Source organism: Marasmius oreades, chromosome 5, assembly GCF_018924745.1.
Source record: "Marasmius oreades isolate 03SP1 chromosome 5, whole genome shotgun sequence".
NCBI classification, from domain to species: Eukaryota; Fungi; Basidiomycota; class Agaricomycetes; order Agaricales; family Marasmiaceae; genus Marasmius; species Marasmius oreades.
In genome coordinates this window covers 1,098,595-1,125,706 of record NC_057327.1, presented here as the reverse complement: position 1 = coordinate 1,125,706, position 27,112 = coordinate 1,098,595, and the positions used below count along the sequence as shown (strand labels likewise).

The 27,112-nt window shown below is 46.8% G+C and overlaps 8 protein-coding genes across 12 annotated transcripts; 5 read left to right on the top strand and 3 right to left on the bottom strand.

The window, feature by feature from the left end:
- Positions 1 to 137: 137 nt before the first annotated feature.
- Positions 138 to 2,833, top strand: E1B28_008404 (uncharacterized protein). The gene is made up of 6 exons (XM_043153208.1): positions 138 to 1,007; positions 1,064 to 1,335; positions 1,395 to 1,579; positions 1,637 to 1,817; positions 1,870 to 2,004; positions 2,054 to 2,833. The coding sequence occupies exons 1-6, from the start codon at positions 174 to 176 to the stop codon at positions 2,586 to 2,588; spliced, it is 2,142 nt and encodes a 713-aa protein (XP_043008492.1). The 5' UTR covers positions 138 to 173; the 3' UTR covers positions 2,589 to 2,833.
- Positions 2,834 to 2,952: 119 nt separating this feature from the next.
- On the bottom strand, positions 2,953 to 3,908 carry EIF1AX (Eukaryotic translation initiation factor 1A, X-chromosomal). 2 transcript variants are annotated; one of them, XM_043153206.1, is made up of 6 exons: positions 3,825 to 3,908; positions 3,750 to 3,761; positions 3,506 to 3,688; positions 3,337 to 3,439; positions 3,139 to 3,281; positions 2,953 to 3,069 (listed from the first exon to the last, which is right to left on the bottom strand). In XM_043153206.1, exons 1-5 carry the CDS (start codon positions 3,831 to 3,833, stop codon positions 3,157 to 3,159), a joined length of 432 nt encoding a protein of 143 aa, XP_043008490.1. In that variant the 5' UTR covers positions 3,834 to 3,908; the 3' UTR covers positions 2,953 to 3,069; positions 3,139 to 3,156. The 2 variants fall into 2 exon arrangements, with proteins under 2 accessions (XP_043008490.1, XP_043008491.1); XM_043153207.1 differs by having other exon boundaries at positions 3,506 to 3,761; positions 3,825 to 3,906.
- Positions 3,909 to 12,772: 8,864 nt separating this feature from the next.
- E1B28_008402 (uncharacterized protein) lies at positions 12,773 to 14,928 on the top strand (the record flags this gene model as incomplete). The annotated part of the gene is made up of 12 exons (XM_043153205.1): positions 12,773 to 12,880; positions 12,933 to 13,040; positions 13,098 to 13,226; positions 13,274 to 13,436; positions 13,483 to 13,566; positions 13,615 to 13,711; positions 13,769 to 13,904; positions 13,959 to 14,084; positions 14,144 to 14,321; positions 14,380 to 14,486; positions 14,558 to 14,694; positions 14,751 to 14,928. 12 exons carry the CDS (start codon positions 12,773 to 12,775, stop codon positions 14,926 to 14,928), a joined length of 1,551 nt encoding a protein of 516 aa, XP_043008489.1.
- Positions 14,929 to 15,126: 198 nt separating this feature from the next.
- On the top strand, positions 15,127 to 15,426 carry E1B28_008401 (uncharacterized protein; the record flags this gene model as incomplete). Its single annotated transcript, XM_043153204.1, has 1 exon — positions 15,127 to 15,426. One exon carries the CDS (start codon positions 15,127 to 15,129, stop codon positions 15,424 to 15,426), a length of 300 nt encoding a protein of 99 aa, XP_043008488.1.
- Positions 15,427 to 15,587: 161 nt separating this feature from the next.
- E1B28_008400 (uncharacterized protein) lies at positions 15,588 to 15,970 on the top strand (the record flags this gene model as incomplete). Its single annotated transcript, XM_043153203.1, has 2 exons — positions 15,588 to 15,680; positions 15,731 to 15,970. The coding sequence occupies 2 exons, from the start codon at positions 15,588 to 15,590 to the stop codon at positions 15,968 to 15,970; spliced, it is 333 nt and encodes a 110-aa protein (XP_043008487.1).
- A 345-nt stretch (positions 15,971 to 16,315) lies between these two features.
- On the bottom strand, positions 16,316 to 19,680 carry E1B28_008399 (uncharacterized protein). 4 transcript variants are annotated; one of them, XM_043153200.1, is made up of 11 exons: positions 19,500 to 19,680; positions 19,359 to 19,430; positions 19,061 to 19,308; positions 18,543 to 19,000; positions 18,392 to 18,481; positions 18,173 to 18,332; positions 17,832 to 18,105; positions 17,596 to 17,759; positions 17,050 to 17,545; positions 16,658 to 16,978; positions 16,316 to 16,595 (listed from the first exon to the last, which is right to left on the bottom strand). In XM_043153200.1, the coding sequence occupies exons 3-11, from the start codon at positions 19,063 to 19,065 to the stop codon at positions 16,458 to 16,460; spliced, it is 2,106 nt and encodes a 701-aa protein (XP_043008484.1). In that variant the 5' UTR covers positions 19,066 to 19,308; positions 19,359 to 19,430; positions 19,500 to 19,680; the 3' UTR covers positions 16,316 to 16,457. The 4 variants fall into 4 exon arrangements, with proteins under 4 accessions (XP_043008484.1, XP_043008483.1, XP_043008485.1 ...); XM_043153199.1 differs by having other exon boundaries at positions 19,061 to 19,293; XM_043153201.1 differs by having other exon boundaries at positions 18,543 to 19,308.
- A 522-nt stretch (positions 19,681 to 20,202) lies between these two features.
- E1B28_008398 (uncharacterized protein) lies at positions 20,203 to 21,198 on the bottom strand (the record flags this gene model as incomplete). Its single annotated transcript, XM_043153198.1, has 1 exon — positions 20,203 to 21,198. One exon carries the CDS (start codon positions 21,196 to 21,198, stop codon positions 20,203 to 20,205), a length of 996 nt encoding a protein of 331 aa, XP_043008482.1.
- A 280-nt stretch (positions 21,199 to 21,478) lies between these two features.
- E1B28_008397 (uncharacterized protein) lies at positions 21,479 to 27,010 on the top strand. Its single transcript, XM_043153197.1, has 11 exons — positions 21,479 to 21,594; positions 21,664 to 23,978; positions 24,045 to 24,132; positions 24,197 to 24,471; positions 24,524 to 25,623; positions 25,694 to 25,902; positions 25,990 to 26,028; positions 26,120 to 26,217; positions 26,267 to 26,338; positions 26,392 to 26,452; positions 26,507 to 27,010. The coding sequence occupies exons 1-11, from the start codon at positions 21,543 to 21,545 to the stop codon at positions 26,974 to 26,976; spliced, it is 4,779 nt and encodes a 1,592-aa protein (XP_043008481.1). The 5' UTR covers positions 21,479 to 21,542; the 3' UTR covers positions 26,977 to 27,010.
- The last annotated feature ends 102 nt before the right edge of the window (positions 27,011 to 27,112 follow it).

Genomic DNA, 27,112 nt, shown 5'->3' with positions numbered 1-27,112 from the left:
CCCGACTACCACAATAACAAAGAGTAATAACAGGGTCTAAGTATATGCGTTATCACAAAGGAAGCTGTGTGGGAAGATGAACAAAGGAGACTCGGGCGCCCCCGATCGACAGACGTGACATTGGAACAGGTATAAAACAAATTCTGCCAGCATGGCATGTAACATCGCCCACCATGCTTCCCCCAGGCGCTGCTCCTCCGTTAACTCCTACGACTCCAGAACACCATGTCCAGTTTGCTTCATATCCCCCAGAGAGCTCCAATAATGTCACCATTGCTTCCCCCAAAAAGCCTTCCTCTCCTGTTGAAGATCCCAGAGACATTATTGATTCGACCACCGCAAACGTCTGGACCCCACTACCCCTTCGCCCCATATTCTACATTCCTTACATTGTCCTGCTCGTTCTACTCGCTGTAGGTCTTGAAATCGCTTTTCACTTTTCACAGAAAAATACCGGTTTCAAAGTTCATGGAAATCCCAATGCGCTCGGCAAACAGGCTGGCGTCTGGCATTACATCTACACTCTACCCCTAGTAGCTCTCGCTATGTGCATCGTGGGTGTTTGGGCTTGGACAGATATCGAGATCAAAAAACTCCAACCCTACGTTGATCTCGTCCAAGGCAACTCCCCTCCCCACAAATCCTTACTTTTAGATTACACACGCACTCACAATTTTTTCGTCTGGTTCGACGCTCTTTCCAATAGACACTACACCGTCACTATCGCTGCCCTCCTTGCTTTGGCCTCGCTTGCGTTCCAACCTCTTTCAGCTTCCCTCCTCGAAGTCAGAGATATATGGTGGTCTCTTCCTCTTTCTACCACCACCGCAAACTCCGTATTCGGTCTTTCACCAGGCATCGCAGACCCAAATTCCCCCGTCGGAGACACGTCTGTCTTCCTAAGCGCTGCCGGCTTCGCAGCTGCAGCCGTCTCTTACGACGTTCCTAACCCACCCTTCGTAACCATAGCTGATGATGGTACTGGATGGACTCTGATGGATGTCAAAGTGTGTTGTCCTCATCTCTTCCAGCTTTTTTATATATTCTTAGTTTCTGCCTGTAGGTACCCCCCGAACTTCCTCGCAACGGGACAACAGTAGCTATGAACACCACCGCTATCAATACCAACGTCAATTGCAGATCCACTTCTGTTAACATGGCACAGCAGGGTGGTCCCGGCAATTGGATCAACACCATACAAGATTCCGCCACTAACTGCGGTCTGACATTCAACGTCTCCAAGACAGGGCCGACGTTGTTCGGTGCTTCTGTCGCCATTTGCTCAAATACTTCAACAAGCAATCTTAACGATCCTGTCATCTTTTGGTTTTTCACGTGAGTAACAGTCTCCTTTCTTCCACTTCCAAAGACGCCAGCTTACCGTGCATTCGCAGTTACGTCCCACAACCTCGAGCATCTGCCACCATATGCACACCCACTGTCAAGATGTTTGAGGTTACGGCAACGCTTCGTCTCGACGAGGGTCTCGATGGAAATGTTATCAAGGTAGTCCAAGGAAAACCGTTTGATCAGACGAAATCACCGTTTGCTGGGAGTGCTGGGAATTTATCTGCACTTGGTGGGTTTCTCCATCCGTTTTTCTTACTTTTCTTATCGCCTAACTTTCCTGCGTCAGTGGACTCATCCACTGGATCCATAAAAGCATTCAACGGCATCGTATGGAATTCTACGCTTACCACTAATGATTCGAGTATAAAGGACAGAATGTCAGCTGTCGGAGTTGTCATGCCTGCTGCAATATTTCGGTCTGCTTCGAGTGGTGATGTTGGTGTCGCTGGGGCGTTTACGGCTGATAAGTGAGTATGCTGTTGTTTTTTTCCAGTACATGTTCTTATAGCCTCCAATCAGATTCCCAGACTTGAGCAACAAGGTGTACACCTCATACCTATCCCTCGTTGCCAAGAGCCTCTATTTCGTCCAGCCACCGGCAGGGACCAATGTCCAATTACAGCCGAAAACGACGGTAAAGAGATTATTCTTGAGGTACGTATCGTTTCTTCACCCTTCCTTCCATACTGACAACGAACCACAGTGCCTTCTCAACACACTTCCTCACAGCCCTCCTCCTCATCCTCGCCATCTTCTCCATCTTCATCCATGTTACCCACACTTACTCCCGCCGTAACCTCCATCTTCGACATCTTCCCGGTACCATCGCATCAGCCGTATCCATAGGCGGACAAACATCCACATCTGCTCTTCTAGCCAAATCAACTGCGCCAACAGAATCAGATCTGGAATACGCGTTGCGGGAACGACGATTCCGGATTGATCCGAAAACGATGAAGATTGTGATGGAAGGGGACGAAGGGTACGACTATGCTTCGAGTCCGAATCGAGGGGAGTTCCAGTGGGTTGGAGAGGCGCTTAAGAGGGGGGGTAGGAGAGTCAGTGGGGTGTTTACCACGAGTGGAGGAGAGTATGGGAGGAGGAGACCTGCCAGTGTTGTTAGTGGGTTTGGTGGAAGTGCGGGACCCAGATCGCCCAGATCACCCAGGTCACCGATGCCTGTTTCAGAGGCTGAGCCGAAGATGCCTTTGATGACGAGTAGGTCTCCGGAGCCATAGAAAGCGTTTGTTTTGTTTTTGGTTTTCTTGCCCTTTTTTCTGTTGTTTTTTTGAATACCCTAAGTATCCCGGCTCTTGCTTTTTAGGTTCTTGATCTTTTAGGACGTTGATTGTTTAATTTGCGACCTTGTCCTTCGTTGGGATCCACCCTTGGACCCCTTTTACCTGTTTACGATTTCGGATGCTCATACGAACATGTGATGTAGTAATGCTTAAATACACCCCTACACTAACAGTTCACCTTGATCTGTTGTCCGAGGGTGAGCGGGAATCAGCGAAACGCGAAACCATGCTCGCAACCAACTTGATCTGCGAGTCTGCCACCCAATGTTCATATGAGCATAGGGCGTTCGGGCATGCAACAGCGGACCATAATCAATCGATTGCGCCTCATGCACCGCACGCCGGTCATGATAAATATGTAAGATCGTAAAAAAAGTACGGACTATTACAGCGTGTAAGGGGGTGAACATGTACATAGCTGAGGCGTTGGGTAGAGAACATGGATGAAGAAATCCGAAAAACAAAGACAACAAGCATATATACTTACAGTATATGCAGAAGAAATCTAGATGTCATCAATATCGACATCGCCCTCATCGCCAAACTCGAATGTACATTCTCCCTCTTCTTCGCCAAAGGTATCAGTTTCGTTGATCTTGGCGTTCTCCGGAAGTTCACCATATGCTTTCACTGTAAGAAAAAAAGAGCAATTAGGCGGGGTAAAAAGAGTCATCGAACAACGTACGATTCCGCGCCTCATCAGCGGTATACTTTACAATGACATCCGCCTTGTCGTCTTGGAAGTCTCGAAGGGACAAAAGTATGATATCCCCCTGATTTATCCAAACCTACGACACAGGATCATTAGCTTGAAAACCTCCAGAACCGAACGAACAAGTGCAAGTGCAACGCACCTTTTTCCTCATCTTCCCTCTTATATGTGCCAACCGCTTTTCTCCATCAAAGCACTGAGCCTCCAAACGCCCGTTTCCAAGCATCTTCGTCACTTGAGCATATTCCTGACCGTCTTCTCGGAAAACAAGTTCACGTTTATCGCCGTCGTTTTCGTTCTTGCCGCGACGCCGGTTTTTACCACCCTAGAAGAGACAATATCTATGGACGCCGATCGAATTGTCTTTTTTTCATTTTTTTTCATACCTTTCCTTTATTCTGAAAAACAGGAAGAGAGGGTCAGTGAGTGGGGAGAGCTGTCAGGTCGATCTTGCAGCTCACCTTGGGCATGCTAAATGGATTTTTAGGTGAGATAAAACTCTGCCTAAAGTCGCTCTTACTATTAGTGAAGAGAAAGTGGACCACGTGCACTAGTCTAAAACGTCGTTGACTCGTATGATCCCGTCCCAGTCATTACACTAGATTTTATATACCGCTTTTATTATTATCAGTAGTTTGCTCATAGTCGAGGCGGTATGGCGATGCCGGAGTTGACATGCACAAGTTAGAACTTTTGTAGGAAGGAACTTTATATACAGAGCCCATTGAGAGCTCAGAATGCTGTTGATGAGGTCAAGTATAGGCTGAGCCCAAGAATCCTATATATAATGGGACAAAGAGACCTGATTATCAGCGATTATCAGCGATTATCTCCAAAAAATGATCTATGCGACAGGACCAGGGTAAATTAAAGCGGAGATCGAAATTTCCTGTGCACACGACGCCTTCCACCACTTTTCTCTTTACCCTTTCCCCCACAGCTTGCCTTTTCCCTTCCCTCTGTATCCCTGCTATAGCTTTTTTTTGTTTTGTGAGTGTCTGAGGTACTGTTGTCCTTTTATACTTCTGTTTATTTCTACTGTGTCTAACATACATTTCAGCTGTTATTGCAGATTTTGATTTCCCCTTTGTGCTTGGGGCTTAACTTTTCTTCTTCAGAGATACCAAGTACTTTTTATATTTCTGTTAATTTCTACTGTGTCTGACATATATTATTTCAGCTGTTATTGCAGGTTTCTCTGTTGTTGCAAGTGTCTCTGTTGGGTAATTTTTATATTTCTATACTCTTTTTTTAATAATAATTTCTCATCTCTTGCTGTTTCCATTATACAGTTCTGTTCCTGTGAACCTTCCCCTTCCTTTCCCTGGCTGTACTATTACATTCTTCTTGATTCCATAGAACAAAGCTACCTCCAAAGCAAGCCCACCCCCAGTCCTTTGTTTGGCTGTTGACCAGGGCCTCTGTTTGGATACGACGCTGTGGAGAGTTGGTGTGGCGGGACCGGAAGGGTGCAGATTTTACGATCTCTGCATAGTTGCCCCCAATTTTTTTGCTCTCTTAACACACGTTGTCTTGCGCTGATTTCTGGAGTCTGTTGAATTGTGTTGTACTGCTACGGTTTCCAACTCAGTTATTTCTCAAATCTACTTTGTAACTTCCGTAGCTACAAGCTCGGATTTTGTGACTTCTGTAGCTTCAAGCTCAGATTGTCAGCCATCTGCTTTGGATTCAATCCAAGCTTTCAATTTCTGGCTTTTCTTCATTTCTTTCCATCCTCTATCCTCTATCCCCTATCCTCTATCCCCTATCCCTTTCCATCTCCTATCCCCTATCCCTTTCCATCTCCTATCCCCTATCCCTTTCCATCCTCTATCCCTTTCTATTCCAGCCTCTATATCCCTTTTCTCCCTTACATACTTGATGTGATATGTGAGCCAAGCCTTTTTTTCTGTATTCCAGTCCAGTTCTGATTATAACTTTTTATTATTATTGAAGGTCTATAAATCCCCTTCAGAGTTTTTCTACTTCAAACCAAGATCATAATGCTTCACACAGGTTCGTGTGATCCCCTTAGTAAATTGATTGTGTGCTCATGGTGTTTTTAGTCCTCCTCATACTCCTGAGCGTAATCGGAACTTTGAGCGTGAGCGTCTTCGTCGCCAGCGAGAACTACAGATGACTTCTCCAAGTCATCGCCATCGTCGTCACCCTCCTCAGAGACGTGAACCTTCTCCTACTCCTGTCCACAACACTCCCCCACTTTTGTTTCCATATTCTATGGGTCTTCATGCATCTCATACACCTTCCCCATCATATATTCCTCTTCTACCCCTCACTCCATATCAACGTGCCACTCATATATATGGTTCTCCTGTATCTCATCCACCATTTATGACTGCTGCACAAATCCAAAACCGAAACTATACACATCAACGTGATGAGCATTTTCGACGTCTCTCACCTTTGCAGCAGAATAATACTTTGCTTGCACAAGCTGCACGCGCTGCAGAAAGACGGGAACGGGAGCGATCAGAGCGAATGACAGCACGTGCTGAAGAGTTCCGTGCTACTCAAGCACGACGCTGTCATTCGCTCTGATCGCTCCCGTTCCCGTCTTTCTGCAGCGCGTGCAGCTTGTGCAAGCAAAGTATTATTCTGCTGCAAAGGTGAGAGACGTCGAAAATGCTCATCACGTTGATGTGTATAGTTTCGGTTTTGGATTTGTGCAGCAGTCATAAATGGTGGATGAGATACAGGAGAACCATATATATGAGTGGCACGTTGATATGGAGTGAGGGGTAGAAGAGGAATATATGATGGGGAAGGTGTATGAGATGCATGAAGACCCATAGAATATGGAAACAAAAGTGGGGGAGTGTTGTGGACAGGAGTAGGAGAAGGTTCACGTCTCTGAGGAGGGTGACGACGATGGCGATGACTTGGAGAAGTCATCTGTAGTTCTCGCTGGCGACGAAGACGCTCACGCTCAAAGTTCCGATTACGCTCAGGAGTATGAGGAGGACTAAAAACACCATGAGCACACAATCAATTTACTAAGGGGATCACACGAACCTGTGTGAAGCATTATGATCTTGGTTTGAAGTAGAAAAACTCTGAAGGGGATTTATAGACCTTCAATAATAATAAAAAGTTATAATCAGAACTGGACTGGAATACAGAAAAAAAGGCTTGGCTCACATATCACATCAAGTATGTAAGGGAGAAAAGGGATATAGAGGCTGGAATAGAAAGGGATAGAGGATGGAAAGGGATAGGGGATAGGAGATGGAAAGGGATAGGGGATAGGAGATGGAAAGGGATAGGGGATAGAGGATAGGGGATAGAGGATAGAGGATGGAAAGAAATGAAGAAAAGCCAGAAATTGAAAGCTTGGATTGAATCCAAAGCAGATGGCTGACAATCTGAGCTTGAAGCTACAGAAGTCACAAAATCCGAGCTTGTAGCTACGGAAGTTACAAAGTAGATTTGAGAAATAACTGAGTTGGAAACCGTAGCAGTACAACACAATTCAACAGACTCCAGAAATCAGCGCAAGACAACGTGTGTTAAGAGAGCAAAAAAATTGGGGGGCAACTATGCAGAGATCGTAAAATCTGCACCCTTCCGGTCCCGCCACACCAACTCTCCACAGCGTCGTATCCAAACAGAGGCCCTGGTCAACAGCCAAACAAAGGACTGGGGGTGGGCTTGCTTTGGAGGTAGCTTTGTTCTATGGAATCAAGAAGAATGTAATAGTACAGCCAGGGAAAGGAAGGGGAAGGTTCACAGGAACAGAACTGTATAATGGAAACAGCAAGAGATGAGAAATTATTATTAAAAAAGAGTATAGAAATATAAAAATTACCCAACAGAGACACTTGCAACAACAGAGAAACCTGCAATAACAGCTGAAATAATATATGTCAGACACAGTAGAAATTAACAGAAATATAAAAAGTACTTGGTATCTCTGAAGAAGAAAAGTTAAGCCCCAAGCACAAAGGGGAAATCAAAATCTGCAATAACAGCTGAAATGTATGTTAGACACAGTAGAAATAAACAGAAGTATAAAAGGACAACAGTACCTCAGACACTCACAAAACAAAAAAAAGCTATAGCAGGGATACAGAGGGAAGGGAAAAGGCAAGCTGTGGGGGAAAGGGTAAAGAGAAAAGTGGTGGAAGGCGTCGTGTGCACAGGAAATTTCGATCTCCGCTTTAATTTACCCTGGTCCTGTCGCATAGATCATTTTTTGGAGATAATCGCTGATAATCGCTGATAATCAGGTCTCTTTGTCCCATTATATATAGGATTTACAGCAGGAGGAAGAGGAACATCGTTATTATGAACTCCAAGCCCAGGAAAGGCAACGGCAGATGGAGGAGGAGCGTCGTCACCATGAACTCCAGGCCCAGGAAAGGCAACGGCAGATGGAGGAGGAGCATCGTCAGCATGAACTCCAAGTCCAGGAAAGGCAACGGCAGGAAGAACAACAGCAGCGACGCGTAGAACAGCGTCGTCGTCGTGCTCAGCATGAGTTGGAGAGACAGCATCACTTAGGCCGTAGACCATATCAAGAGCCTGAGAGTCGACATAACCTTGGGCTTATGGATGTAGTTTGTCAAAAGTGTCAGGCACTTCATTGGGATGCTGAAAAACTATCAACCTCAACAAGAGCTGTTTCATTATTTGGCAGTTATTGCCTCCAGGGCCAAATATCTCTCCCTCCCTTCTCCCCTCCCCCTGAACCCCTGCGACGTCTGCTCATTGGCAAAGGACTTGCAACTGACCCTCCTAATGTTGCATCTCAGACCTCAAAGCATTTTCGTGATAATATCCGACAGTATAACTCTGCTTTTGCATTCACGTCATTGCAAGCAAAGGTTGATGAAAGTGTCACACGTGCTTCAGGCCCTTTTGCATTTCGCATATTTGGTTCACTTCACCATCGGCTTGGTCCAATAGGTCCCATTCATCCCAATGGTGCACAGGACTCACACAAGTATGCTCAGCTGTATATCTATGATGCCCAGGAAGCTTTACGTGTTCGTCAGCAACGAAACTCTGACTTGAAGCAATCTGTTATGCAGGAAGTCCAAGACATGCTTTATTGGGAGAATCCATTCATCCAGACTTTTAAGCAAGCTGCAGAAGTGTTACGCGAAAAGGCAGACACAGAGTCTACAGATGTTGAAGTCCAACTACACATGTCAGATGATGCAGATCATCGTCGATACAACCTACCCACTGTTGATGAAGTTGCTGCTGTTATACCTGGTGATGGAACAGATAGACAGATTCTACCTCATCGGGATATTCTTCTTCGCTACCGTGAGGGTGGAATCCGTCATATGAGCCATCTTCATCCCAATTACACACCACTTCACTATGTTCTAATGTTTCCAAAAGGTGACAAAGGCTGGAATAGGGATACACCATTGGTTAATGCCCAAGGACGTAGACGTACCAGATCTGGCTTTCTTTCTCAAACCCTCTATTATGCATATCGTCTACATCGCCGAGCTAATGAGGCTCTTTCCTCTGTATTTTTGGCTGGAAAACTCTTTCATCAGTACATTGTTGATGCTTGGGCTTCAACGGAGCAGTCAAAGCTGTCATGGATCTATAATAATCAGAGGGAGATACGTGCAGAGCTTTATCAGGGTCTTAGAGATACTATCAACCATGATGATCATTCTGGAGATCTTAATGATACTGGACGTCGTGTTATCCTCCCTTCCACACATACCGGCAGTCCACGCCATATGTATCAGCTCTTTCAGGACTCCATGGCTATTTGCCGCTACTACCAGAAACCTGACATCTTTCTTACAATGACAGCTAATCCACAATGGCCAGAGATCAGGGCAGCTATGCCTAAGGACGATGAGGAGACTACAATCGGTATACCTTCAGACTATCCTGATATCATTGCACGGATATTTGAAATGAAGAAGAATGGGCTTTTGAAGGAGATCAAGTTGGGCATATTTGGCAAATGTGTTGCAAATGTCCACACCATTGAGTTTCAAAAGCGAGGTCTGCCTCACATGCATCTTTTGATTTTCCTGGACCCAGAGGATCGTATTCGCACTCCAGCTGAAGTTGACCATATTTCATGTGCTCAAATTCCTGACCCTATCACTCAACCTATCCTATATGAAACTGTCACCAAATTGATGCTGCATGGTCCCTGTGATGAAAGGTGCCAGGATGATCAAGGACATTGCACAAAACACTATCCCAAAGCATTTTCTGAGCAGACTGTCTTTTCTGATAATGGCTATCCTGATTTGGCACGCCCTAACAATGGTCGGACTGTCACAAAAAGAATTCGGGGAGAGGACAGAATATTTACAAATCGTGACGTTGTCCCATACAATCCTTATCTCACTGCAAAATACAACTGCCATATCAATGTCGAGATTTGCAACTCAGTTCAGGCAATCAAGTACATCCACAAGTACATCTATAAAGGCCATGATCGAACAACTCTGGAGTTTGATTCACAGGATGAGGTGAAAACCTATTTGGATGCCCGCTATGTTTCTGCTATTGAGGCATCCTGGCGCCTCTTCGAGTTTCATATGCATGCAGAGGAGCCTACAGTATACAGACTACCTGTACATCTCGAGAATCAGCAGGTGGTCTATTACCATCCTGAGGACGATCCTGACCAAGTTCTTTCCCGGGGTGAAAAGGATGATCGTCTGACTGGATACTTTCAACTTAATGCAAGAGATGAGGGAGCCCGGAACTACACCTATCAGGAGATTCCACAGCACTATGTATGGGATGCCAGGTCAAAGAAATGGAAGTCACGTGAGAGGGGTTTTGCTATTGGGCGAATGTACTTTGCTGCACCATCAGCAGGGGAGCGCTTCTATCTCCGTCTGTTGCTGACTGTTGTTAAAGGAGCTACCAGCTTCCAAAATCTTCGCACCATTGGGAGGGGAACACCAACAGCACGGGTGTGTGACACATATAAGGAGGCATGTCTTGCATTAGGTTTACTTGAAGATGACCAAGAGTGGAGGGAATGTCTTCAGGAGGCCTCAGTTATGCATCTTGGGCGACAGATGAGGGACCTTTTTGTTACACTGCTACTTCATTGCCACCCTGCTCAGCCCTTAATATTATGGGAGCAATTTAAAGATAGCCTCTGTGATGATCTACGCCATGCCCTTGAAATACGGCCCAACTTCAATCTCCCTCAGATAACTGCCGACCACATATATGACTATGGCCTCTATCTTATTTCACAGAGCCTACGGGATAATGGAAAAGATTTATCAGATTATAGCCTTCCTGAAGTTGCAAATCCTAATCTGTGGAATGCCATCTTCAACGACAACTATCTCCTTGCTGAGCAGCTTGACTATGACCATCATGCTTTACACACTGTAGTAGAGACAAACAAGCAGCTGATGAATGAGGAGCAGTATGCTATCTTTAATGCAGTTTTAGCATCATGCACTCACCACGAGGGAAAAATCTTCTACCTGCAGAGTGCAGGAGGCTGTGGAAAGACTTGGGTGTCAAACACTATTGCAAGTGCAGTCCGTGCAGAGGGAAAGGTTGTTCTCACTGTAGCGTCTTCTGGAATTGCAGCCCTCCTCCTTCAAGGGGGTCTTACTGCTCATGCACGGTTTAAAATTCCCATTCCCATTTTGGAAGATTCCATGTGTCCCATTAGTAAAGGCAGTAGACTTCACAAAGTTATCCAACATACACAACTCATTATATGGGATGAGCTTCCAATGCAGCATCGGTTTACCATTGAAGCATTGGAACGGACACTACGAGATCTTATGAACACTGATCAGCCATTTGGTGGAATCACTGTTCTTTTTAGTGGAGACTTCCGGCAGACCTTGCCAGTTATTCCAAAAGGTACTCGGGAGCAGATTGTTGGAGCCAGCTTCCTGAGGTCAGCACTGTGGGAACATGTGCATGTATTTCATCTCACCCAAAATCTACGGCTACAAAATGAGCCTGGTGCAGCAGACTTTTTGACTTGGCTTCTGGATGTTGGTTGTGGGAAAGACCTCCCAGCAGACAATGCAATAAATCTGCCACAGTCATTCCGTTGTGGAGACAATGTTGAAGATCTTATACAGGAAATCTACCCATCTATTGAGCATTTTCAGCCTAATGAGTACTTTTTGGAGCGCTCAATCCTTTCCTGCCGTAATGATGATGTAGATGATATCAACGCAAGTATCCTCCAGTCTTTTCCAGGTAACACACGGATCTATCAGTCCGCTGATAGTGTTGCAGTGGAAGAAGGAGCTGATGCCCCATATCAACAACCATATCCTGCTGAATTTCTCCACTCTCTAAAGGCTTCTGGACTTCCACTTTCCTGTTTATGTCTAAAAAAAGGGTGCCCATTGATGCTTCTGCGAAATTTGAAGGTCAAGGATGGATTGTGCAATGGAACTCGACTCCGGTTACTGGAAATGACAAACCGGCTTCTTCACTGTCAGATTCTGGGAGGCACTCATGATGGAAAGGAAGTTCTCATTCCACGAATCACTTTAGAGCCCTCCAATGAGTCTCTTCCTATCAAGCTCCAGCGGAGACAGTTTCCTGTGCGATTGGCATTTTCAATGACAATCAACAAGTCTCAGGGACAATCCCTTCGCTTTGTAGGACTTGATCTTCGGACTCCAGTGTTTTCACATGGCCAGCTTTATGTTGCACTCTCAAGATGTACTTCAGCCTCCAATATCAAGGTGTTATTTCCCAACACAGAACATGGTACAAAGACAATCAATATTGTCTATCCAGAGGTTCTGCATAACCTGATATAAATTTAATTCAACCTGCTGTTTTTTTTCAAGTGAGCCTATTTTGATTTATAAAACTTATAGTCTAATATCTGATTGGTTTAACAGATTTTTTTCTTTTTTTCTTTTAACAGTTTTGAACCATTGTAAACATAGGAATATATGTATATATATATATATTTGTTTTATATAAATGACTTGAATGGTATTATTAACTTATTGCATGTAAGCATCTGCAAAAAAATCGGCACAAAGGGCCAGGTCCATAAGCTTGTGAGGTACTACCGAAGGAGAGACAAGGGTGAATTCGTCGAAGTCGATGGACAGTCTGATCATGAGTTGGTCGGGCCTTCTGTTCTGTGCTCAGTAATACACCTGTCCCCAGATTTCTCGTGCCTCGCCCCTTACCTTGGACTATTCTCCTGATAAGTAGGGACAGAATTGTCGGAAATACGTTTACATAAGCCATTTCTCACAAGGGAAAATAGTTCCATATACAGTAAGTACGTATATGGAACTATTTCAACCTTACGGAACCTTACAACCGCTTACACAGTACTTATGAGGCGCTTCGGACTTCTCGGCCCACCACGCAATATTGCAAAAGGCGGGATTTATAAACACTCAATATTTCCGACAGGTGCAGCGATCCAACCATGACCTTCCTATCACTCCTCCCTACCGACATCTCCACTTCTTTTCTCAGTGTGGTCGTCCTTTTCCTCGCATATCGATATGTGAACGCGTATCGTGTTAAGGCTAAGGTGCGTGTAGACGGTTTTTGTTACATCATCCTCATCCAAATTGTTTCTTCAGTTGGACGGGATCCCCACGGTCGGCCACAACGGAATCTTCTCTTCGTACATCACCGCTTGGCAACTTCTCAAGGATGGGAGAGATGTTATCGAAGAAGGTTGTCGGAAGGTGCGGGAAGGAGGAAAGGTTTCTTTTTTTGAACACCTCTGCTAACCAACCATCCAGTACCCCAATCGGGCGTTCAAAGTTCCAACAATGCAAGGCTATCACATCGTCGTGAATGGGCCAAAACTCGTGGACGAACTTCGTCGGGCAAACGAGGATGATCTGTCGATTATGGCTGCAATGACGGATGTTAGCATCCTTTCACTCTTTACACTTCTTTCCTCACTGTTATACAGACCCTTAAAGCAATCTACACTATCTCTCCCACCGTTAACGAGAACCCGTACCACGTAGACGTGATCCGTACGCCGCTCACGAGGAATATCGGTGCACGGTTTCATGAAGTACAGGATGAAATACGTGCTGCATTCAAAGACAACATCCCTAATGCAGAAGATGGTTAGTCCCAGTACAGCGTCGTTAGTGTTATCTGAGTTCCACTTAGACTGGGTTGAGATATCCGTCGTTAAGCCAATCCGAAACATCGTTGTTCGTGCCTCCAATCGGTTGTTTGTAGGATTACCCTTATGTATGCTACTCCTTCTGACCATATGAGCTCGATCTGAACCTTTACTAGGTCGTGACCCGGACTACTGCGATCTCAATATCTCATTCACGATTAGTGTCGTAGTAAACGCTACGGTCATATCCCTCTTTCCAAAATTCTTACATCCGTACGTCCGCTTCACTCTCCTTATTTTCCATGAGTCAAGTGCCTCACCCGAATACAGAATTGTCGGTCGCATTTTCACAGTTGGAAAATCTAGCCTTCGAAGGGCGCTTAAACATTTGAGGCCTGTTATTGAAGAACGAATTAGGATGGATAGAGAGCACGGGAAAGATTCGTATCCCGACGGAAACCGTCCGGTAGCTTCACTTCCAATTACTTCTTTCGCTCCCTGAAAGAATTTACCTTTACAGAACGACTACATTTCCTGGCTCATCGACACATCTGAACAAATGGGCGAGGACTGGCAAAGAGGCTCTGTCGAAGATCTCGCTCTTCGAGTTTTGGCTGTCAATTTTGCAGCAGTCCATACTACTTCCGTTTGTTTACCCCCTCCCTCCTCCATTTCCTCTACTCCTTACCACCAACGGTTTTCTAGATGGCATTCACCCATGCACTTTATCACCTAGCCGCCAACCCACAGCTTGCACAACCTCTTCGGGACGAACTAGAGGCCGTGACAGGCAAGGAGGGGTGGTCAAAAGTTGCAATGGTTCAACTCAAACTCATGGATTCCTTCTTGAAAGAGTCACAAAGACATATCGGAGCTGGAGCCAGTATGTTGGGCCTTCCTGTTCCAGTCGCACATTGAATGGTTGTCCCCTTTGTCTCTAGTCGGTGTCGTACGTATTACCCAGAAAGATTTCCGATTCTCAGATGGAACTATTGTCCCTGCTGGGCTTAGAGTCGGAATTCCTACTTATCAAGTTCATCATCAAAAGGTCAGTTTGGGCGGGTTTTTTTACGCTTTAAAAAAAAATACAGATCACCCTCTTTTTCTTCTGTGATCCAGGACGTCTACACCTCTCCGGAATCCTTCATCCCAACCCGCTTCTTCGACCTCCGAGCTCAAGAAGGCGAAAGCGTCAAACATCAGTTCGTCACTCCAACTCCTGACTGGGTCGTATTCGGATCAGGGAAACATGCTTGGTGAGATTCTTCTCTGCCACAAAAGACAATCGACCATCTTTTCTCATCTCTCACAGTCCTGGGCGGTTTTTTGCAGTCAACGAAATCAAAGCAATGATTGCATATGTTCTCTTGAATTACGACGTCAAATTCAGAGACGATGCACCGGGATTTCCTCCATCTCTGTTCTGGGGAGGCAACGTCGCGCCTAATCAATCTGCGAAGGTGATGTTTAGGAAGCGGAAGGTCCTATAAGATTTTGTTGTCTGTTCTACAATTCCAACCGTCATTCAAGTTTCTACTCGTAGCCATCATAAAGACCATGACATTGGCGGTGTTAAAGTGATGAATGACTCCGGGAGCCTCAGCGCCAGCACTTGACTCATTTTTGGCGAGAGATGTCGCGAACGTGAAAATTTTTTGGTGTAACACAAAAGTTTTCCAATTCCCCACATGAAACCGTTTGATGTTGACTCGTCGCCCGCGTGGAAAATTTGCGGTCTAGTTGTGGCCACGGAATGCTCTGAGAGCGATAATAACCTTCCATCCTCATTTTCCCCACCTTCTCTTTCTTCTTCAATCTCTTCCACGAGTACTACAATCACGGAGGCGATTGCTCTGATTGATCTCAACTCCTCAGAAAATGAGACTGGAGATTCTACCTCAGGACTACTCTCATCGCCCCCCTGGCATGGTGGCGTTAGGACTCACTTATCCTTCGTACACTCGGGAGTCGATACAAAGCGTCATTGATGTAGTACGTGTCGTTTGACTAGTAGCTTTGCCATATTTCTCAAAGCTCCTCCTGCAGCTACGCTCTACGTCAACAGATTTTAAATACCTCAGCAATCTCGTCCATTTCCGCGATCGAAGTTCGATCATCCGTTTTGGCTATGGAAAGACTTCCATTTTCAATGTTCAAATACTTCTATAACTACGAGACCTCTGCCGATTTCGCCCAGAATTTCGACTGGATGCAAGCGCAACACAACAGCGATTGGAATCAGGTAACCTCATCTATTCCCCAAGTTTTTACTAACCTTTTTACCTACCACAGCACGATGTAGTTGACAAATCGCAACGCCTCGCCATCCTCATCGACAACTATGATGTCCCGTTTTGGGTGGCAACCAGGTCCGAATCCGACGACTATTACTTTGCGGTCACAGATACCATCGGGGCATTCTTCTCTGCGATAGAAGTATGCAGTCAAACTGAGCGGATCGGGCTCGTCCTTCTTGCGGGCGAAACATTCATTCTAGATCATATGCCGCCGAGACCCGATCAGCTACCGTGACGGGGGTGCGACATTCTACAACGGGGGTGCTATGTGGATACAGCGAAAAAGATATTCGCGTCATTGGGAGGGTGTTACATTATAATTTTCATGCATTGGGGTTTGATGCAGTTGCAGACGATTTTCTGGGTTCGGAAGCTGCAAAGAAAGAGTTGTCGGAGGTGGGGTATTGGCGGTACCTCGAATGCTCTCATGCGTCTGTTATCAGGTTCTTCCGTGAGCGGTTGGAGAAGGCGGCACAGACAGTTGTAGGCAAAGTAGAAGAAAAGACTGGGTGGCGTGGCGCCAGAGTTTGATGAAAGCCTCTAACTTGCACCGAATTTATCATTATCATTATCATTCCTTGCCAGTGCACCGGGGGGTAATATTATACCTAATCAATCTGCGAGGTTGATTGAGACTTGAATGGACGGTAGAAATGCAACATGAAATGTTTGTTTCTAGGCCTCAAATGAAATCGTTTCTTAAGATTTAACTCTATTTTTTTTCAGTCAACACCACCGCCGTCCCTTCTGTTTCGTTCATCATCATCATTATCCTCTTCTGAACCGTCGGCGGGGGCAGTATTTCCTGCCCCGCTCCAAAGTCTGCCGATGAGATTTCTGATCATCCGTATAGGCATGGGCTAATAGACAAAAGGGGAAAGTTGTCAGAGGTGTCAGCACTAGTGAAATGTTGAAAACTTACCGCAATATCTTCGTCTTCTTCTTCGTCTCCCTCGTCTTCTTCTTCTTCTTCTTCTGCTATGAGTTGTGGTAATCCACCGCCATTTCCTTCTACACCTCCCATCACCGCCACATCGTCAACATCCTCAAAAGCGCCAGGCATACCCCCACCCTCACCGAATTCTTGAACTAAAATATCACCTCCAAATTCTCCCTCTCGAGCAGCCGCGTGAGCAATCAAATCATCCAATACATCAGGCGGCATCTGCGCAAGCCTCTGTGCAAACTCGAAGACCCCCCCTGGAATACGTTCAGCTAGGAGTGGATTCGCGTTGAATAATTCCTGCAACGCGGAAGAAAGGGGGGGGGGGGGAAGTCAATCTTCAGAACATTAGCCTTCCCAAAAAAACAAACCTGAATCTGTCTTCGAAACCCGGCATCAGGTACCAACCTCGCCAACCTCCTCTCATCAACCTCCCTCTGTGCTCTCGTCATTCTCCTCCTCCCACCGGAACCGCCTTCCTCCTCCTCAACGCCAGCGAAAAACTCTGTGTTATACTCTGTGACTCTGCTAGGTGGAGGTAACGGATCACACGATAAACCTCTCGCCTCCACTACGCTTCTCGGGATGAACTTGATTAACGAACGATAGTTCGATTCGAGCACGAGTATGTGTCTCCAAACGGAACGCGAGAGAAGATCCGACGTTGGACACTTGGGAGAGTAGAGATGGAGGATTCGGGTTCGTTTGAGTGTAGGCGGAAGCCGGTTGATGTTTGTGGACGAGAACATATTTCGAACGGTCTCACTTAACCATGACGATATCGCAGGAGGTTTCCATAACGACCATGCGCGTTGTACGTAGAGGTGGGATAACATATGGAGGACCGCTTGTTCTTGTGGTAACGAGCTGTCGGAAGTTGACGAAACGTCACTTCGATTGCAGAGGGGCATGCTCACCTTCCATCAACCTCAATCCGACATTCCTTCAGCCCTCGAACGTAATCCGGAACGTGAGCATCGATTTTGTCCGCCAACAGTGGTAGAACCGTTGGGAACGATTGTATCGCCTCCTTCAACAACTCCGTACTTTTCTTGTCTATCTCTTCGCGTTCTGCCGGACTCTGTTCACAAGGAAGACACAGAAAACATCAGCCTCTCCATTCGATGCAGTAACACAAAGCGAATAAACACACCTTCCCAGTCTCTTCCATCCCCATCCTCATCACCACCGCCCGACTCCAAGTCCACCCTGGCAGAATCGTTGGATGCAACTTATCTTCTATTTCCTTTTGAACCTGTTGAGACTCAAATACTTGCGACACATCTTCCATCCAACCTCGCATCCCCTTTGACGCCAAAAACTCCAAATGGAAAAGAGCACCATGGGGATCTGTCCATGGATCCAGAGCCCATAGAAGTCTGGCAAATTCAAAGGCGGTTCGGCTGAGGCCACGGCGGGTGAGGTCGCTTAAGAAAAGAGAGGCATAAGTGAAAATGACCGTAATCCAAGATTATCCAGCTCTGAGCTACGTACGCGACAACTCTATGAACAGCCATATAAAAAACCCTGTTTTCCACTCTGTCGAAATCTAATCGGTTCACACCGCTGGTGAAGTTGAACGATCCCATTCCGAGGAAAGCACGTTCATATGCAAACAGAGCTCGTTCGATAAGATCAATGGCTTGCGCATGTTCTAAAGCAAGATATCTGAGCTACTGGATGATATGAGAAGGAACCAACAAAAATACGCACCATCACGATGTCGATAAACCTCGGACAATTGAAGTAAAGTGTCTGCATGCCAAGGATTTCTATAGAGTAGGTCATAGAAACCTTGAGGATCTGATAAAAACAACACCATAAGTCTCTCGGTAGGCATCAGCAAAAGATTTGTGCATCTCACCGCCCGAGAGAACAGTCCTCAAAAAAACCTTGGTCACACTCTTATACCTTTTCCCATAATCAACACTCCACCACCTTTCCCCTTCCACTCTCAACCTCTGCGGCTCCTCTCTCTTAAGCTCTCCCTCACTCAGCAGTTTCAAGCCAAGTCCTTCCCTCATCCTCGCCGGAGGCCACCCTGCTTGTGGTCGTGTTAAGTTCGATCGTTCTGTTGCAGGTTGCTTCGCGTTTCCTCGCCTGGGATGAGAGGATGAGGTCGCTCCGCGAGAACCACGTTCTTGAGGAGTAGTTGAAGCTTTCACTACTTTCGCCCCAAAAAATCGACGGAGTTCAGCTGATGAGTCTAAATGCGTCAACGATACGGACAACAATGGTGAGAGTCGTGGAATAAGGCCCTCAGAGGTGGGCCACGATGTCGGGGTAGAAGGCGCAAGGCTTGGTTTCTGAAAATCGGGATGTCTGTTACAATATTGCGTGGGTTAGTGGGGGGAATGACACAGAAATGACTTTTCAACGCGCTTCATCGAAAGTTCCTCTAATGCTCGATCGATTTCGTCGAGTCCATCGTTTTCTTTCCCCTTCTCCTTCTTTGCCTTTGCTTTCGCCTTCTTTGCTGCTCTCCTCTCGCTACTGAGTTTCGGGTTTTCAGTCTTTGGAGATGATACCGGCGCAGGGGTAGGAAGTATTGCAGCCGGAACTTCAGAACCTGCGACGCTACTACTTCGGGTAGCGGTCTTTTTCTTTTTCTTCGACTACATTGAGACCACCTTGATAATGAGCATCACCGATCGTAGCAGATGCAGAGCGATGGATATACCTTCTTGCTCGACTTTGCAGCAGGAACCTCCTCTTCCTCTTCTTCGTTTACATCTTCATCTGGTACAAGGAGCTATAAGAAAATGAAACGAGTTAAAGGTTCTGAAATCGTGAATGTATGTCAATTTAGTTCAGGACATACTGCTGTGAATCCCGTCTTTGATCGTGTTCCTGTTGTACGTAGTTCTTCATCTTGGCTTCCATCGGAGACTTCTGCCTTGGGAGGACCAGCTTGGGCGAGCTCTTGAAGCTCGTCGATTGCTCGTTGTTGTCGTTTCGAAAGCCGAGGCGCCATGAGAACTAGAGATCAAGTTGAGGAGAATACAACTCCGATAACTCCGCCTTCAACTTCTGACTCCGAACTCAAAATCCTGGTCCTCGCCTTTTTCTCATTTTTCTCTCGATGTCATCGACACTTGGATAAGCTTATCGAACTTCCTGACCCTACTTGGCCTCGATTCTCGCCAAGATATCTATCTATCTATCCCTCATCAACTGCGACGACTGGTGACCCTCCCACCCTGATCTCATATTCACGGTCTACCAAGGAGCTTAAGAAATCGACAAGGATCACAGTCATTATTACCACTGAAGACGACTCGAAAATGACGCTTCTGTGCAACATCAACATATCGTTCATTGTTCAAGCCACATCCCCTCAAAAGAGATCGTTGCCGCGTTAACAGATTTTCATTTCTGGTGGTGAGGATGGCGGATAAGTTAAAGATGTTAAGTTAGGTAAGAGTATAAATATAAGGAGGGTGTGCTCAAGTGAAAAGAGTGCAAGATTAAGTTTTTGACCTTCGTTGTCCCGCAAGAACGACCAAACCAGCATAACAAGTATCTCAAATTGCCCGGGCCTTGCCCTTTCTTCCCCTATGATCTGTACTACGATACTTCTGTGGAATCTTCTCAAAAACGACCTCTCCCCAGTTATCCAATACCACAGTCCCATTCCTAGTGAGTTTTGCTCGATATCCCGAAGTTGGTGGCGTTGGGAGTGGATAATCGACCACAGGATAATCCGGATCTGGGGCTATCTCTTCTTGTAGTTCAATCGCTTCGGGCAAATTTGGCACCACAACCTGACCCTCTTCGATGTATGACTCGGCCCAGCTGAGCAGCTGAGAAGTTGCCCCACGAGTAAGGCGCTTTCCGAATGCTTTAATGTCGACAGTCTTCCCCTTGGTCGCTGAAATTTCCTGGGTTTCGTTCTCTTCGTCCTCCGTAGTAAGGACATCAAGTTGCTCCCCATCCGAAAGAGTAGAATACGCCAATGCCGTATTTTGCTCGTGTTCACCTAGTGAACTGTACCATTCCCTGAATTGCAACACCAGACACTCCTCGCTCTGTTCGACGCGCCACTGGAATGTGCTTGTGGTAAGATCCGCTTTGTTGGGATTGCGACTAGCTCCACTCCCGCTCTCATGATCACTGACTTTGCGAGCGTCACCTCTTTCCTTGCACACCGCCATCATCGACATGATGAGCGCTCTACGTTTGTCAAGTGTCAATGACTTGTACCAGTCGCAAAAGTTTGTTTTCCCCAAGGAATCCGAGGCTGACCCAATTTTGGTGTTATTCGGCTTTTTGGGAGCGTTTAGGACACTCTCAGAAGGAGATCTTCCAATCGCGTTCGCGGGGGTTTCATTAGCACGAATACGGCGCCTTGCAACCACAGTAGCGAGGACGCCAGGCTTAGAAGTGGCAGAGGCAATCGTGTCCTCTGCGATCCGAGGAAGGGCACGACGAGTGTGGCGGGGGAGGCTACCTTTGTTGGTTTGGTTTGCGGAATGGGATTGGGTGGAGACCTTTGCTACGGACGGGGTAAGGAAACGCATAGTGAATGCGGACTAATAGAGGATGAAAATCTTTGATGGAAGAAAGATCGGTCAGGATTGACGTTTTATATGTGGGTGGGGCTGCCTGGATATAGAATGTGGCTGCTGCTTTGTCCGCTCATAGTTGTTATAATGGCCCAAGCATATGCCTTGCCACAAATTTATCGCACCCAAAAATGCACACAATTACGGTGCCATTGATGCCAGTGGTCGCCACCGTTGCCAGTCTGGTTGCGAGTACCATGTTCGTGGGAAAATATCGCGACCTGCTGACCGTTGGTTTTTACTTTGCATACTACCGTTAACCGTGACCTCAAATGCTAGTTCAACTCTCTTTATAGGTAATGGCTACCAACTTCTTCGCTCAACACCCAGAGCCAGCCTGGCGCGTCAAGAGTATGTCCTTGTTCTTCAAAACATCACCGTGACATTTCTGACTTTGCTGTCAATCACTCATACTTATAGCCCGGCCGTGCGAGTTCCACCTTAAGGGTCATTGTATATTTGGTGAAGACAGATGCAATTTCCTCCATGCCAATCCAGCAGGTTCCCCTGATTACGACTCGATAACAACATCGACACCGATGCAACCCATTCGCCAGTCTAGGACACACCATCACCACGACTACAATGCTCTCAAGGACGACATTCTGGGTGAACTACGGCAAAGAAACAACCCACTTAGTCCTACAAAACCTTCGCCTGCTCTCCATGGTACAGGAACCTGTTCCCCATCACGTTCGCCACGTAGAGCCAGCTTGTTGCTTGCTTTGAAGGATATTATCGGCGACGATGGAATGAACGAAGTTGGACAGGAAGGAAGTAGTATTCAGGAAAGGCGCAACTCTGGCATGAATCAAGAATCGTCTACAACAGCTGCTGCGACCGTTCGAGCACCCCCAATCGACATATCCTTCACAGCTTCCAATCATTCACCCCTAATCACCCCTGACCAGATCGAAGAAGACGATACCATGAATCTTTTTGAATTAAGGCGTTCTTCACATACCTCTCATATTTCCACTCTATCTGCTCTTTCTTCTTCACTCGGTCTCTCCCAATTCCCAATTCCACCCTCATATCACACATTCTCCAAAGACGATGGAGACGAAGCCTCGGTTCTCAACGATTCAGGCTTCTACGATACCAGTAAACCGTGGAAGCCTTCACCTCCCCTCAGCCCACCTCCACATACTGCTACCCGATCCAAATTTGGCCTGTTACACTCGCCATTTGGCAGCCCATCATCAAGGCTCAATACCATGTCCCGTTCAGGCCTCATGTCACCTCGTCTGGTCTCACCCACGGGAGGAATGTTCGTTCCTCGCATGCACTTTCATGACCCTGCACTCCACGGAAACTCGGATATCGGTACAGTCGGGCAAATGGCTGGCTATGGCGCCGAATTGGAGGCTCAGCACGGTAATGACTCGGATGAAAGTGCCGAATCACTCGATTCGCCTACCGTTTATAACCGAAAACGTGAATTGGAGGAGAGACGAAAGCAAATGGAGGAGAAAGAACTCGAAACGAGGAGAGGCGGGGAAGTTGGGAACAGGGCTGGGTCGAACCTTGAAGAATGGAGCATGCGGGACATGAAAATTCTCCGACGCCCTTCGTCGTCCTCTCGTAGTCTCCGTGTTCAGACTGATGGATCTGAAGTAGACCATCGGATCGAAGATGTCGACCCGTCAACACCACGCTCGGTCTTTGAGGATGACGAGGATGACGATTATATCGTAAACGAAGACGATTCAGTATTCGAAGAGGAAGATAGTATTGAGCAGGAAGAGGAAGCAGCCTCCTCAGGTCACACTTCTCTCTGGGATGATTCGCAGCGCAATCACGATACGATTGTCTTTTTGGGCCAGCGCACGAAAATTGAATCTACCAAGTCGAACCTGGAGTTTGTTGAGGAAGATATGCAAGGTTGTTCTTCCTTCGCTGATGATCAAGATGATATCGATGAAGACTATGAAGAGACGGCTCGCCTTGCGTATGTTGTCGATCGAGAAGATGACACCCTTCATTCTCTCTACGACGTGTACTCTGATATTGGGTCTGAGGCCGGAGATGATCCTATGGACGACATTGAACCGGTTCTTGATGATCCTGATAGACCCTACACTCCAGCTGGAATCTCTCTCCCCTCGCCGACACACTCTGAGGTCCACGCCTACGCACTATTGGATCTATTCGAACGAAGTAAGAAAGAAGAGCACCGCATTTCACCCGCTGATGCTTGGGCTTATGAACCCAACGAGTCTTTCAGCTCCAATTCGAGCTCCGATGCAGCCAAAGATCTATCCAGGGTGCTTGTTGACGGTATCAAGAATATCTCTAAAGAAGTGGAGCCAGAACGTGTGTTCTCTCCGGTTAGTCTTCCTTTTCTCAGAGAGCGTGTCTTTACCCCGCCTCCGCCTCCAACACCACCAATACCGTTCAAAGAGAAGATTCCCCCACCACCTGTCAAAACCCAACCTCAACCTCAACAACAACATCGAACCCCTCCTCAATCATCTACATCCAAAACACGCCCACAGACTCCACGTTCCGCGCCCGCTGCGACAGCGGTGTACGAAAAGGATAAGAGAAGAACCAGTACAATGATTGACCCTGATATGTCCATGCCTCCCAAGGTACATCAACAGGAAGCGGAAGATGGGAGTGATGGTTCAAACGAAAACCTCGGAGATCTCGATCCACCTGAGGAGATGGATAAGCAGGAAGAGAAGGGTGAAAATGAGGTGCTGAGGAGGGGGTTGAGACCTCTCAGATTGGTCGGTTTTTTTTCTCGTCTTAATTTCCGAGGGCCAGTGTATCGCTAACTACCCTTATCGTTTCAGTCGAATCTGCTTCTGTCGGAAAATGCTAGCGTCGAGTCTCCTATCCTGACTTCATCTGGGGCGGTTTTTGGTTACTCTGATCGTGCCGGTATGTCTTTCGTGATTGTCAAGAACCACCACGGCGGCTGCGAGCTGAAAGGGTTTCCTAACAGGCTCCCATCTCTCAACTACTGCTGTCAAATCATATTTAGATTCTGCGACATATAACTTATCTAATCCTGCACATATCAACGCTACTTACGACGACAACAACGAACAGGCTAACGTCATCTCACGTCCCTCTAATGGTCTATCATCCTATAGGAACCAAACATCTTCATCTGTATTACCATCCGCACCTACATTTGCATCGTCGCCAACTGCTATCTTGAACTCGGACCCTCAATCTCTTTCGGTATTTAATGCTCCTGCGTCTTCGGCTTCATCGGTGCGACTTGTTTTTGATCCTACGAGTAGTGTTTGACTTTGATTCTTTCCAGCTATCGTCTTCCTCTTCCCAACCATCACAATCTCAGCAACTGTCCTCTATGACATTCTCTCGCCCCAGACCTACCTCGATCCTCCTCCCACCTTCCCGATCGACTTCTCGTCCTACTTCATTCTCAGCTGGACCTACTCAGAGACGTCAATCCCGTATCCACTACATCCGACATGTTGACCCTGACCCCAATGTACCGATACCGAAAACAGCACCGGTATATACAACAGATCCCGCATGGAATATGGCCTTCGTTCACTCCAGAGGATCTTTATCCCCGGTTCCCAAGCCAAACTTGGAGCGAGACTCGAACTCTTCCGCTGGGAGACGGTTTGATGAGCAAAAAGCGGCTGTGGGCGGGTCTGAGTTTTCGGGGAAACAACAAGAAGAGTCGGGCTCCGGTTCGACGTCTTCCAGAATCCCATATACTCAACGATCCCATCTCCGTCACACCTGGGGAGAGGACATGGACGTTCGACACCATACATTGCCGCCGCCACCACCACCTATACGCATCCCAACGCCGTCACAACGCTCCCAGTCCCAGCGATCGTCTCTGTCCCAGTCTGTTAGCGCAGAGTCTCCGGCTATTCGAAGTAAATCGTCTAGGACGTCCCCGCTCGCCGAGTCCCTTCAACACCATCCACCCGTCCCTTCCTCTGCGTCGTCAGTCAAACGACCTCCAACGTTGTTATTCGCTATTGCAAGTGACGATCCTGCAGAGGTAGAGAAAGTTTTGGAGGAGGCAGAGGCTTCAGCCGCTTCGTCTTTACATTCCACTTCCAATACTAATGCGAACGGCAACACTCCAAACGCCGAACCACCTCTTACCTCTTCAACAATCGCTCCAAATCCAGTTCATGCCAATGACACCGTCGGTCCACAATCTCAATCAGCTTTAGAATTCGTGTTGACGAATGATGGGTTACGAAACAAGTTGGATATTGTCAAAGTTTTGCTTGGGTATGGAGCTGATCCTCTTAAGGCTGGTTTTGGAGGTTCTTCAGAGGCAGGGAATACAAATACGAATGAAACGGCTGAAACAGATTCGATGATGAAGAAAGTCAAGTCAAAGATTGATGGTTTAGATGAGGCTTCGAGGTGAGATGCTACCCTCCCTCTCCTTTTTTATTCAACCCACAGCTAACAAATGGGCTCTATGTCCTCGCAGATACTACCTGTCCCGAGCAACGTCCACGATGGCCCGTAAAACCGCTGCACTCTTAAAGCGTTCTACATTCCGGCCTTTACAACGAATGAGGTACGGCATTGTAGGGCAAGATCGAGCGCTGGAACAGCTGTTCCGTGTTTTAAGTATGCATTCGTATCCGGGAGCGAAGATGGGTCGACAGCAGCAGCCGGTGGTCGTCTTTCTTTGTGGTGAGGGTTTTTCCTTCCTGAGTTTTCAATATCAACCATCGAGAAACCTGCTCCCGCAAATCTGATGTTCTCTTCTCGTCTCTGTAGGCCCCAGTGGACATGGAAAGAGTTTGTTGGCACATCAATGTAAGTCCCTTTCTGGCGTTTGCTACCGACTGGCTCAGCTCGTGGACATCGAATCCTTCTTGGACAAACTGAAGTGACAAAATGTTGACAGTCGGTTCCCTGTTGGACGTTCCCATTCATACCGTGAACATGACCACACTACGATCGGCGGACGAGCTATGGAAGTCCTATTCAATCAGTTCTAGTGAGGTATGCATGTTCGTCTCCTTGCGTTCCGTTTCTCAAATATTTTCAACAGGACACCGTTCCATGCACCTTGGTCGAGTTCCTCGCGAATAATGAGGGTAAGCGATGCGTTGTTGTGCTTGATGTACGTGACAGCCAACGATCTGTTCTTGATGTTATACTTAACTCGATCCCTAGGAAATCGAGAAAACGGAGGACGCAAGAGCTCTCTGGTCCCTACTTGTTCCGTGGGAGCTGGGTAAGTCAAACCTTGTCTCCAACCGTTGCGTCTATTTATCATTTTTGGCTCTAGGACGCTGCACCTTTGAAGCCAACTCTCGGACGATCGACGTCCGAAATGTGATTTGGGTCGGTACCTCCAACATCGGGCAAGACATCATCTTCTCATTTCACGAATCCCGTTCTCGATCGAACGACATCTACACTCGTGAGGAATACGTGGAACTCATGGGTATCCTCCGACCTCGCGTTTCTGATCAACTTGGTGCCTCCATATTATCAAGAGTTTCGGCTATTCTACCCTTCGTACCCTTCACGGAACACGAACGTCGAGTTATCGCCGCTGAATTTGTGATACAAAGTGTAAATGAGTCGGAGTTGGTGAAGGAGTTGGTGTTCAGTCAGAACGATAAGGAGATGGAGAGGAGGTGGAGGGAAAAGATTATTCAGGGGGCGATGGATGATTTTATTTTATCAGAGGGAGCTAGGTCGTTGTATAGAGCGGTGTCGAGTCATTTGGTGGATTCTCTAGATGAGTTGTAGCATGGCTCTACTTGAATAGAATCCCCTGCACTCCTCGATATACCAGTGACCACATCTTCGCTGACTTCTCCGTATCGCATCGGACCAGGCCATCCTATCGCGAACTGGCACAACGCCGACAGAGAACCAATCCAGC

Bases quoted from the DNA above. Each gene is read 5' to 3' on its own strand.
- E1B28_008404 (XM_043153208.1), top strand. From the start codon at position 174: ATGCTTCCCCCAGGCGCTGCTCCTCCGTTAACTCCTACGACTCCAGAA. The intron at 1,580-1,636 runs GTGGGTTTCTCC...TTCCTGCGTCAG, and splicing joins TGGGAATTTATCTGCACTTG to TGGACTCATCCACTGGATCC. The intron at 2,005-2,053 runs GTACGTATCGTT...AACGAACCACAG, and splicing joins GTAAAGAGATTATTCTTGAG to TGCCTTCTCAACACACTTCC.
- EIF1AX (XM_043153206.1), bottom strand. The intron at 3,440-3,505 runs GTGCGTTGCACT...CCTGTGTCGTAG, and splicing joins GAGGGAAGATGAGGAAAAAG to GTTTGGATAAATCAGGGGGA. The intron at 3,282-3,336 runs GTACGTTGTTCG...TTTTTCTTACAG, and splicing joins CGCTGATGAGGCGCGGAATC to TGAAAGCATATGGTGAACTT.
- E1B28_008399 (XM_043153199.1), bottom strand. From the start codon at position 19,652: ATGGCGCCTCGGCTTTCGAAACGACAACAACGAGCAATCGACGAGCTT. The intron at 19,431-19,499 runs GTATGTCCTGAA...ATTTTCTTATAG, and splicing joins CAAAGACGGGATTCACAGCA to CTCCTTGTACCAGATGAAGA. The intron at 19,001-19,060 runs GCGCGTTGAAAA...ATATTGTAACAG, and splicing joins TTAGAGGAACTTTCGATGAA to ACATCCCGATTTTCAGAAAC.
- E1B28_008397 (XM_043153197.1), top strand. From the start codon at position 21,543: ATGGCTACCAACTTCTTCGCTCAACACCCAGAGCCAGCCTGGCGCGTC. The intron at 23,979-24,044 runs GTCGGTTTTTTT...TTATCGTTTCAG, and splicing joins GGTTGAGACCTCTCAGATTG to TCGAATCTGCTTCTGTCGGA. The intron at 26,218-26,266 runs GTATGCATGTTC...TATTTTCAACAG, and splicing joins ATTCAATCAGTTCTAGTGAG to GACACCGTTCCATGCACCTT.